The sequence below is a fragment of the Conger conger genome, chromosome 16 (assembly GCF_963514075.1).
Source record: "Conger conger chromosome 16, fConCon1.1, whole genome shotgun sequence".
NCBI classification, from domain to species: domain Eukaryota; kingdom Metazoa; phylum Chordata; class Actinopteri; order Anguilliformes; family Congridae; genus Conger; species Conger conger.
Window position 1 is genome coordinate 30,381,342 of NC_083775.1, and position 11,625 is coordinate 30,392,966.

Below are 11,625 nucleotides of genomic sequence, written 5' to 3' on the forward strand. Positions count from 1 at the left end.
ATTTGAATTGTAACATAAAATTAGTTGTTTGTTTTTTAAAATAACATTTTATGAACTTATTTTGTAAACATCAACATCTTCATTACCTTCGTCATCATCATCATCGCCGTCTTTTGTAATGAATCGCATATATGATCTATTTGCTTTAAGCTGGGCATTCTCAAATGACCTATAAACATGTTTGCATTTGAATTTATTTTACTTCGAGAAATATTTCAAGGTCATTCATTGGATTATTTGTATTTATTTGTTTTTCTAATTTCTCACGTTAACTAACACGTGGGCGTAAAATGTGCTAACTTGCTAAAATCAACACGACCTTCCATAAAACGCAGCTGCGTCATTCCACCGAACTCCTCAAATGTTGTTTTTAACTGCAGAGCCGTTTGTCACTTGAAGTGGACACTTGCACTATGTGCTGCGTGGTCACGTTATTTGTATATTATCTCGGATTTGTAATGTCACAAAAATGAAATGGTGAAAGAAATAAAGAACCATTCAGCTAAAATAGAGTCCATAGATTTATATTTTAAATGAATGGAGTCCATTTTAAAGTCCATACTTTGGTAGGCCTAAATGATTATTTGTTTATTACTTGTGGCTTTTAATTAGGCGACATAGTCTGCAAGTTCACTTCTAATTTTATTTGGACCCGATTTAGCTCTTGGACACAGTAATTTGACCGAAACAGTTACAGTATTAAAATTTCCTGATTTTCCCCCCTCAAAAGCATGATCAAGGCTATCATATAAAAAAGAAATAAAGAAGTCTTCATTGAACATTCAAATTGTTATAACTATAATCTAATAGTTAAACATCGAATTTGCGACATATTTTCTCTTGTTGGTTTGATAGTCTATGCTATTCAACTGAATCACAGACTCAATTGTCCACATAGGTGGTGTGACATATGTGTGCTGCAAATAATATACTGGATGTATTTAATTTGCTTTTCGTTCAGCAATATTCATAATTCATAATCGCAATGTTTTGGTAATATTGATACCCTGCCCGTTTCTCATTTGCTGGAAAATAAATGACAACATATTGCGATGTATATATAAATTATGGATATTTATTGAAGTAATTGCATTCATCACACAGAGCACAAAATACTCAAACATTAAAATCAAATCTTTGAAACACCATTTATGCTTACGGAAATTTTCCCTTCATACAAAGTGTTGTAGCCCCCCAAAACATCTTTTACAGTTTGAGCTGTCAAAAAAGTATTTGAGGGATAAAGACTTGTTTGCTGGATTGGTTGCGTTTGTATTTTTAAATTAGCAAGAAATACATTTACACACAGCCTACGTTATGCAATAATACTGAAATTAAAAATCGAACAATGGGAATAAAATTGACAAATATTAAAAAAGTAAACAGTACTGTGCATAAAATACTTAAAGGAAATGATTCAGTCTTGGAAAAAATGGCTTCGTCTATGCCAATACGCTCTGTCCTTGACGGCAGTGAAATATATAGGGGGGTTTAAAGTGCTATTTAATCAAATCAAATACAGATAAAGACTTTTAGTATTACTCTGATTGAAATATTAAATACCCCCAGCACCACAACAAATCTTGTAGTACATTCAGATCAATAAATATTTATATGCAGTAATTTCAAGAAATATTCTCTTCATGGTAACCCAATGCTTATTTGTGTCCACTCAAAGTATTGTCAATCCATGTGAACATGGCGGAATATCCAGGAATAAATGTCTGATGTAAATATTTGCCGTGTTACCCTCTTTATTTCCTTTCTATAAATGGTGGAGGCATTCCGTTGTATGTCCATACGTGTGTCCTGTACAATGTCTGTAGTGATTTAGTATACCTGTCGCCCCAGTGATTCTGAGCTTTTCTAAAAATACCGAATCACAAAGAGTTTGGCGGACATTTCTTTCTTTTTTCCCAAAAACAGCATATTTACAAAGCCCATTAATTTCTCTCTCGTGTATAGCGACCCTAGTGTTAGTTTGATTCCAGTCCACCTTTGAAGCCAAGAATGTTCTGGCACGTGCTCAAAGGTACAGAGAACTTGCTGCTCGCTGAAGACACGAAATGGGAAAAGAACCTGCACGTGCAGGTATGTTGGACGGTCGAACTGCAACCTTGCAAAAGCACACGCGTTCCAAAACACTTGTTCTTTATCTTCATAAAGTCTGTTCATTAGAAGCACATAGCTGAGTCGAAACCGTTATTCTCGTTTTTTCGAAATTCACAAAGACCCTGATGCAGCCTTTGGTAATTCCCAGCAATTCTGGTAAACGTAGGCTATGCAGGTGCTTTCGCGGCTCAACCTGGTTCTGAAGCCCTCGATTGGTCCATTTCAATTCAGCACAAGCCAAAGTGCTCAAACATGTAATCTATTTTGTCCTATGTATTTTTTATAATGCTTTCTGACTTCAGTACCATACCCTGTCGTAAGAGTAATTGGCATACATTGGCACCATTCACTGCTCTGATTCCAACGCAAAGTCTGGGCGTTTCTTCTTCCTCAACTGACATTGCTTACTAATTGATTGAAAACCACTTGGACTACTGTATCACAAAATACGGCTTCCTCCACATTAGTTAGCATGCAAGGTCTGATTGTCAATAATAATAATAATAATAATAATAATAATAATAATAATAATAATAATAATAATAATACAGTTGGCCTTACTAAAGACAACTTTTCAACTTTTCAATTACAAAAATTGAAAAGGCGAAAAAATGGAGAAATGAAATGGTTGTGGTCTGACACTGGAACGTTTGTGTTTCCGGATCTGGGTGGAAGATTATTGGAAACTAAGATTACGTACGCAACGCATATGCAATGCAGTCATATGTCACATGTGGGATATTTGCTTTAAAAGAAACTGAGGGGACAATTTGATTACGATTTTTAAGCGTATTATTTGCTAAATATATGAAGTAGCACTACTACAGATTAACACGGACTACATGAAACCTTTACATGGAAATTACTATCGGAATGTTTGTCTAATTGTTTTACTTATACAAGTAAAACTGACATCTTTGTCGAATAAAAAGCTTCATGTGTGAACTTTGTAATAGGCCTATTTTTGTTTTAAAACGCTATGGCCATTGAAAATTGCATGTTTAACACACTGATTCTAACAGTTGTTGTTAGTAGCAGCAGCAGTAGTAGTTGTAGTAGTAGTAGTAGTAGTAGTAGTAGTAGTAGTAATAATAATAATAATAATAATAATAATAATAATAATAATAATAATAACATCCTATTTTTGGGACCAGGAATGCTTTAGTTTGGGCATTTAATGACAATTTTTCGGTTCCTCCAGCGAGTTTCATTTCTGCAAGAAATTAACATTGAAAGACGTTTCAAGTAATCCAAATCCATCTTTATTCAAACATGACGCACAGCTAGTATGCCAAACGATACATTTCCTGTGATAAAACAAAATGAACTTATCTCACAGTTTATTTACTCTGACAAAATGTATTTAAATTGACGGTTTAATTTGTATGTATTTTTTTCAGATGCGTCTACACTCATTAGACCATGTTTTAAAGATTTACATTTTTATTTTAGTCACTTCTTCAACACAACAGCACTCATTAAATGTTGTTTTATTTTGTAACTATAATAACGCAGCAATAAAGCGGTCTGTGGCGGTAGGCTATCATCTCAAATTTCATCACAAAGTGAGCATAAATATACTGGCATGTTTGCACACATGAATAGTAGCCGATAACGAACGAACCTGTCCACGCTACAGTTGAGAGTTGATATGTTAGAGAACTTCGTATCATAAGTTGACATAAATAAAATGTTTTCATGTAAATCTAAATTACATTAAAATATGTACACTGGTAATGGTAAAGTAGCCTACATAAAAAACGCACCCAGTCACATATTTGCGTGACTAAAAAAAAGAAAAGAAAATAGGCCTTAAAAAATTTGTTTTTGGCCTTAAAGTATGGCCTCCACAGTACAATTATCACTGAGCGATGTGTGCAATTATTAAGAAATACTGTAACGACTTCGAATACTCTTAACATCAAAAGCGGGAAAGTACTCGCATTTCGAAGTAGCCTACAGTTAACTAATTTTCATTTAATACTTATAGAATACGCTCACTGAATATCCATTAGGATTTTCCCTCTCCAAAACAATAATATACCTTGTTATGTGTGATTCTCCTTGTCTCCTTGAATGTTTTGGGGAAAGTTACCTTAAGAAATAGCGTGTAGCCTACTTGGTCCGTAAGTAGATTATTTGCAACGTAAACCCTTTTATATATCTTGCATAGATGTAACAGTAATTTATATTCCATTATTGCTTTTATTTGTTGTCTTGGTGAATTCGTCTTTTATCATGAACTAGACACTGGTTCTCCAATCACTACTGAAATGCAACGTGCTATTTAACGTGTCATTTTAAAATTAGTGATATTAGAGATGTATAAAACAATTTATACTTGTTTTGTTATTGTTAACGTAGCATTTAAATCTGTTTTAAATATCTTTTCCACTCATTTGAATATGGGCACAATGCCAGTTTTTCACACTGTTATTATTTGGGATCGAAAAAATATAGCATGAAAAAAAGAAAAGGAAAGAATTAATCTCATGACGTGGGATTTCTCGCTCCGTCGTTATCTGTCATGTTAAGTGTCCAGTGGTGCAACTGTGACGGTATAAGGGTTGGGAATAGCAGTACAGTGGACCTGGTCTATAATAAGAACACACGCTGGTTGGTCGTTATTGGCAATGAGACAAAAAAGGGCTATGATATTGGGGGGTCTGCTGGTTTCTCAGTTGTGGAAAAAGGCATTCAGTTCTTCGTACATCGGTGGCCTGTCGTGGTGTAAGTGCATGTCGTGGTAAGGCAGGACAGAGTTTTCAGAGTGGACACCGCCTCGCACTCCTGACGATCCGAACACGAGATTGTGGGCAGCGGTTTGACGGGAACTGGGTAGAGCCGAGTAGTGCATAGAGTAGTGATAGCTTTTCTCGGCGTCCGGAGAGTCCTGTTTCAGTGAAAAGTTTCCGTTGACACACACAGGCGGACTTAGGGGTCCCTCGTACTCTGGGCTGTTGTATTCGGGCGAGGCACTGCCTGTGTACAGCGAGTCATACGCTGAACCGTACCCGTGGGTCCTTAAGGAATGCGAGTTAGAGCCGGACTGACACTGTGGGCTGGACAGGCGCGGACACTGATACGGATAGGGGTGCATGGAGAAGGAATTGGGCCCGTGGAAACGGCCCCCATCTTGGCACTGTTCAGTTAAGAAGTTCCGGGAATTTAGCTGCAGACAACCAGCTACAAGGTTGGTTGTAGGTTGGGAGAGGCCTTTACACAGAGTCTGCACATAGGCTACCAAGTCTGGTCTTTTCCCAGAGCGGAGGATCTCAGACAGAGCCCATATGTAGTTCTTAGCCAAACGCAGAGTCTCTATCTTTGAGAGCTTTTGGGTTTTAGAATAACAAGGAACCACTTTGCGCAGGTTATCGAGCGCCGAGTTCAAATCGTGCATGCGCGTTCTCTCGCGCGCGTTGGCCTTCTGACGTCGCACCTTGGAACGTTCCACACGCGCCGGTGTCATTTTACGCTTCTTCGGGCCACGCTTTTTGGGTCTGTCTCCTTCCATATCGTCCTCCCCATCCTCTTCCTCGCCGTCGTCGTCTTCCTCGTCCTCAGCGGCAATTTCTGAGTGGGCGCGACTGCTGACCCCCCCCAGATCTCCGTCTTCCAAGTCCTCCTCGCCCAAGCGGCAGTGGTCTTGCTCATCGTCCTTGGTCTTGGAGTCTTCGCTTTCACTGTCATCCGCCCAGCCTGCGTATTTCTGCACGTCAGGCAAGAGAGAGGGGTCGCTGAATAGCCTCGTCAACATAACGGCTCTGTAATACACACACATACACAAAAACACATTTAGAGGAGAACCTTTTAATGCGTCCAGGGGTTGCAGACACATGACAGTTTCAGTGCTTTGAAAGAAATGCATCAATTATTTCACTTAGTCATCAATATACGGAATTAAAGTAATGTCCTATTCATAAATATCAGTAATAGCTCTCTTATATTTTCCTCAGGTAAATTAATCTGAATGAGTGAAGGTAGCCTAACTGAATAATTCCTTTTAGAAATGACATCCCATATTACATTCCCTCATTGCTTTGTTTAGGTAGTTTGGCTGTGATTAAATCAAATAAGCGTATGAAATTGTCAAATATAAACGTGAAACGTGTACAAAAAACACTGGGTTCAAATTGATTAATCACATTGCAAAAGTTAAAGCGGGGGATGGTGTCAGTGCACATGCCGAACATGATTGAATTAAAACAGTTTTTAACACAGAATCTTATCAAGAACACTGATAATTTTCTATCCGTAGCATTGCGGCAGAAGTAGCCAGACGGGTCCCCTTCTTAATTCCCGGCTGTCAACCATGTGCCCTCCTGTGCCCCCTCACAGCGGGTCTCTGCGGCGCGCGCCCCATTACAGATCCCGTGGGGGTCTGTGCGAAAATGCTCCCCCCCCCCCCCCGCCCCCCTCCCTTCCCACACGCACGCAGGCACGCGCTTCTTCCGCCCGTCTCCCCCAAACCTGGCTGCATTCCAACACACCTCAGTTAAACCACCTTCGACTACTCGTTGTGTTCATCAAAGCATTCCTTGGCTAGGAATACCACACACCTCTTGTTATTGTTTTTTCTATCTGTTGTGTTCGTGTTGGTAAAAGTCGTATGGGTAGTTGGAGAGTTTCTGTTGAAAAAGGACAGAATGAAAAAAAAAATTAACTGGCATGAAGTCCGTCCATTTTGTAGTGCGCTTGTTATTTCACGTACCGTACCCTGCGCACCTGCAGTCGCAAGCCATGCGCCCAAGCAACACCTGAGGAAGCGCGAGGCCTACTTCCCCTCAATCTACCAAATCTCAGATCTGAGGTCATATATCTCCTTCCCATGGACGATATTTTGCTTCGTACTTTACGTCTTACATTACTTCCTGAATACTTCAGTAACTTTTGTAATGTAGGCCATCATCATTCGGATTCTGTGCAAATATATAAGAATATAATTGTAGGCCTATTACACAGGCTAGTGATATAAATCAAATAGGTCATATTCACCATGATTCCACAATACACTATGTTTGTAATAAACATCGAATAATAATAAGAATAATGTATCCGTGTTCTCAGGGAAAAGCTACGCGATATGTAAAAGGAGGCTATCCGTGAAGGTGGATTCAATGTTTCCCATTCATAGAATAAGTTTGTATAGGCTATGCTTTGCACACAGATAAATACACACACACACACACACACACACGGGTGGACACATTTTGCATAATATATTAATACTTTATAAACTATTCTATTGATATTTAATACATATATAGTTTGTTCAAACAGGTAGAAAATAGTATTTTAATCCTGTAACAATTTTGGAATACCCCTTTGCATATATTCCACGTAAACCCCTACATACCAATTAGAATACAAAGGCGGTTGTGAATATTTGTTGTTCTGTAGAAGGAAATCAGTGTGGTACAGAACAGAGCGCCTCTTGCCTCGGGGGTATGCCAGGGGCAAAATCTATTTTTTAAATTTAAGGCACATGGGGTTTGCTCAGTTGAAACGAAAAAAAAACTTTTAATTAACAATCCATGTACTTTACAAGCAAATTGATTGCACACGTTCAATATGCACCGCTTGGCAATTTCAGAATGCTTTCAGTTCAGAAATAAAATATGAAAATCCTTTATGTCTCGTTAAATATTCATATGAAATAAAATTAAAATAAAAACATTTTTCTCAAAGCGCCTCTAAAAAGGTACCGCTTGGCTCATGTAGAATGACAGGATTGGGGGTAGCGAAGTGTATCATCGGTCAAATAAAAATATACAACACACAGTACTTTAATTTATAAGCAAACAAATCATTCACTATTGCAATCCATTTTCCTTGTTAGGGATAGCGATGAACCCACCGTGTATTACATCTCCAAGATATATGCCCAAATACCGTTATCAATAAATCTTCATTCTGTACCAGAAACAAGAATCGCCAGCAGGGAAATTAATGTCAAAGTGAAAAAAGCCATTTCATCTAATTTCCCCTTAGCACTGAGCAGCCCGACCAAACGCGGGCTCGTTTCGTTGCTACTCAATTAAATCTAATAATCTCTGCCAAATAGGTACTAATTACTTGTACCTTGCGATGGAGTGACATAAAAAAAAATCAGAAAATGAAGAAAATGCAGAACTAGTATCTCCTCGTCTTCAGACATCCGGCGGCATCGGTCGCCTCGTCTTTGATGGCAATCAGCTTCCTGAGCCAAGAAAGCATGAAATATTTGATTGTACGCCTGTTAAGAAAGGCAGTGCGGGGCATGCAGATCGCGTCTCATGTCTGTGTAAAACTTGAAGGACGAATTGAAAATAACGGCATGAGACAAGGAGCCAAACGTAGAATCAGCAATGATTTCCAGAAATCAACGATTAGGTGCAAACATAAATAGACACGCGTTCATTCTTTGCATATAGATGCAAATATGTTGGAGGACAATTAGTCGAAAATCGCATTTGCACGATCGGATTTTGTTGATTTTCCCTCATCATTTGTCGATTTATTTATAATCCAACTTACCTCCGCGGGAGCTCTTTAGGGGTGAAGGCGTTAGTGATTAAACCATCTTCAGGGACCTCGAGCAAAGACTCCTATAGGTGCGGCTGTCTGTTTGGGAGTGCTATCCGTGCGCGCTGAGACAGTGTGGCATCGCTACCAGGCAGGGTTACATACCAGCTATGATGCCAGGCCATATGGTTGGCACGTCACTGGCAAGAGCCATCACATGAGAGCCGGTGATTGACATGCGCCTGCATTCGGAGAGATTGCCTTCCCGAGGGAAGAGGGACTCGCCATCTGTCACTTCGCTCGCACTCACAGCCAGAAAGAGAGAAAGAGAAAGAGTATGAGGGAAAGAGAGAAACAGAAGCAAACGAAGGGCAAAAATGGTTCCACTTGACCAAAGCAAAAACAGTTATTGTACGTAGCCTTTGTATAAAGGCTCTTTCTTCATTACACGGAAGGGCCATGAAAGCAATTGGGAAAAGGGTTGGGATATAAAAAGATAAATTAATGTAGTGTTGTGACATCGTCGAGCCTCGAGAACACAACCAAACATTATTTATTTATTTACTCATTTACTTATTTATCGAACTAAATAAAGAAATATAACGCTGTGTGCGACGGGAATAACAAAACAAACCACATGCATTTCGACAGAACTGATGGGATGGCTATAAAGACATTGAAACGCTGAAGTGAGATCGATAGAGGAATAAACAGATGAACAGATTGGTAGATTATTAAGTAGCTCAATAGTCTGCTAGATGAGTGCATCGATCGGACAGATAGGCTGAGAGATGAATGAGGTGCTCGCGCGCGGGTCGCAGCTCTGGTGTTTTCGGAGCGCGACGCTGGGGGCGTTTTGCAGGCGACGCCAGCCTGGCTGCACAGCGAGCGCGAGGGACCCAGGTGCACGTTGCTGCGGGTCTAGCTGAAGCACTGGGGCACAGAGGGGCGGCGCGCGAGCTGGCACCGGTGCCAAAAAGTCTTAGACGGTGCATTATTAAGCAGCGGCGGGCGGCGTTATAAACTAACACAGCCGCAAAGAATGACGATCGACTTCTCACCCGCCTTAGCCTACTTATTGCTGTCCAAACAGGCCAGACAGGGCAAACTCCTATCTGGGCATCAAATGGGAAAAGAACAACAAATATACAGCAACCATAGGTGTCATCCTCGACATCATCGACATTCCTTTCACAAAATAACGTCACCAAAACGAAAATAAGGCTTTGTGTCTCTCATGTTGTCATTAATAGCCACAATAGCAGCAAACCCAGTGGCAGCTGGACCTGTAACAGACATACCAATGCCACCAGTGGTATCATGGCTGCGATGACCGTGACTTGTGTGCTACCACACCACACCAGCAGAGACCATAATCCAGCAATCCCCGGTGACAGCAGTGGGCCCTTTTCCATGGCACTGCGTCAACATCCAGCCAGACTCCAGCGTCAGCTAATCTGCTGTCTGCACCGCGGCTCAGCCGCGCAGAGGGGCGCTTTACCGCATTTGGGTCACCTTGCCAACGCGAAGGCGGCAAACAGAGACGGTATAATTTAACCCAGCCACGAGGCTCAGGGTGAAAGGTGACGCTGGCGAAGCGAGCGGAAACGCTGTTTAAACCGGGGTCAAACGTGGGTTCGCTCCGTCTGTGGCTTTCCCCATTGTTCTGTGAGTGGAATCACGTGGGATTGCTCAGGATTGGGAACAGGGGCTTTTGGGACTATGTGTTTGCATTTATGTATAGAAGCAGCAGGGTCCTGAAATATTGGCACCCATGACTGGCAATGCACAAAAGCTACTTAAAAATGAACAATATAATTTTTTAGATAAACTCAGAATGCCTCGCATGTGAGAAATACTGTAGGCAATGTTAAAATTTTGGAACCTACCAAAATCGTACATTCATTTCATAAAGTACTGTGTTTTTCATATGTAGGCATTTTGAGTTTATCTCAATAATTATATTGTTCATTTTTCACCAAAATCAAGGTTTCATAATTATTGGCACCCCTGGTTTTGTACTTGGTGCACCAACCTCGAGGATAGCATGGAGTCTTTGCCTGTAATGCTTGCCAAATTGCCACCCAATTTCCACCTATTTTGTACTATTCCTATAAAAGTGTCAATATCTAAAAAAGTTTTGTCCCCCAATGTCTTCAAATACAAAACATCTGCCCTTCAAACCTTCAAAGCGGATAGGCTACCGCAGCAGAAGACTTAATAAATAAAATAGTCTAATAAATACCTAACAAAATGCTCACTGAGTGTATATACAGTCAGGACCATAAATATTGGCACATCGACACAATTCTCATCTTTTTGGCTCTATACACCACCACAATGGATTTGAAATGAAACGAACAAGATGAGCTTTAACTGCAGACTTTCAGCTTTAATTTGAGGGTATTTACATCCAAATCAGGTGAACGGTGTAGGAATTACAACAGTTTGTATATGTGCCTCCCACTTTTTAAGGGACCAAAAGTAATGGGACAAACTAACAATCATAAATCAAACTTTCACTTTTTAATACTTGGTTGCAAATCCTTTGCAGTCAATTACAGCCTGAAGTCTGGAAAGCATAGATATCACCAGATGCTGGGTTTCATCCCTGGTGATGCTCTGCCAGGCCTCTACTGCAACTGTCTTCAGTTCCTGCTTGTTCTTGGGGCATTTCCCCTTCAGTTTTGTCTTCAGCAAGTGAAATGCATGTTCAATCTGATTCAGGTCAGGTGATTGACTTGGCCATTGCATAACATTCCACTTCTTTGCCTTAAAAAACTCTTTGGTAGCGCCGTCCAATGAGTTCTGAAGCATTTGGCTGAATATGAGCAGATAATATTGCCCGAAACACTTCAGAATTCATCCTGCTGCTTTTGTCAGCAGTCACATCATCAATAAATACAAGGGAACCAGTTCCATTGGCAGCCTGACACTACCACCACCATGCTTCACTGATGAGGTGGTATGTTTTGGATCGTGAGCAGTTCCTTTCCTTCTCCATACTCT

General features: G+C 40.3%; 1 protein-coding gene across 2 annotated transcripts; it reads right to left on the reverse strand.

Moving 5' to 3' along the window:
- Positions 1-1,055: 1,055 nt before the first annotated feature.
- On the reverse strand, positions 1,056-8,731 carry LOC133114736 (neurogenic differentiation factor 2-like). Of its 2 annotated transcripts, none has more exons than XM_061224330.1 (2): positions 8,629-8,731; positions 1,056-5,876 (listed from the first exon to the last, which is right to left on the reverse strand). In XM_061224330.1, the coding sequence occupies exon 2, from the start codon at positions 5,867-5,869 to the stop codon at positions 4,790-4,792; it is 1,080 nt and encodes a 359-aa protein (XP_061080314.1). In that variant the 5' UTR covers positions 5,870-5,876; positions 8,629-8,731; the 3' UTR covers positions 1,056-4,789. The 2 variants fall into 2 exon arrangements, with proteins under 2 accessions (XP_061080314.1, XP_061080315.1); XM_061224331.1 differs by lacking the exon at positions 8,629-8,731 and adding an exon at positions 6,672-6,680.
- Between the last annotated feature and the right edge of the window lie 2,894 nt (positions 8,732-11,625).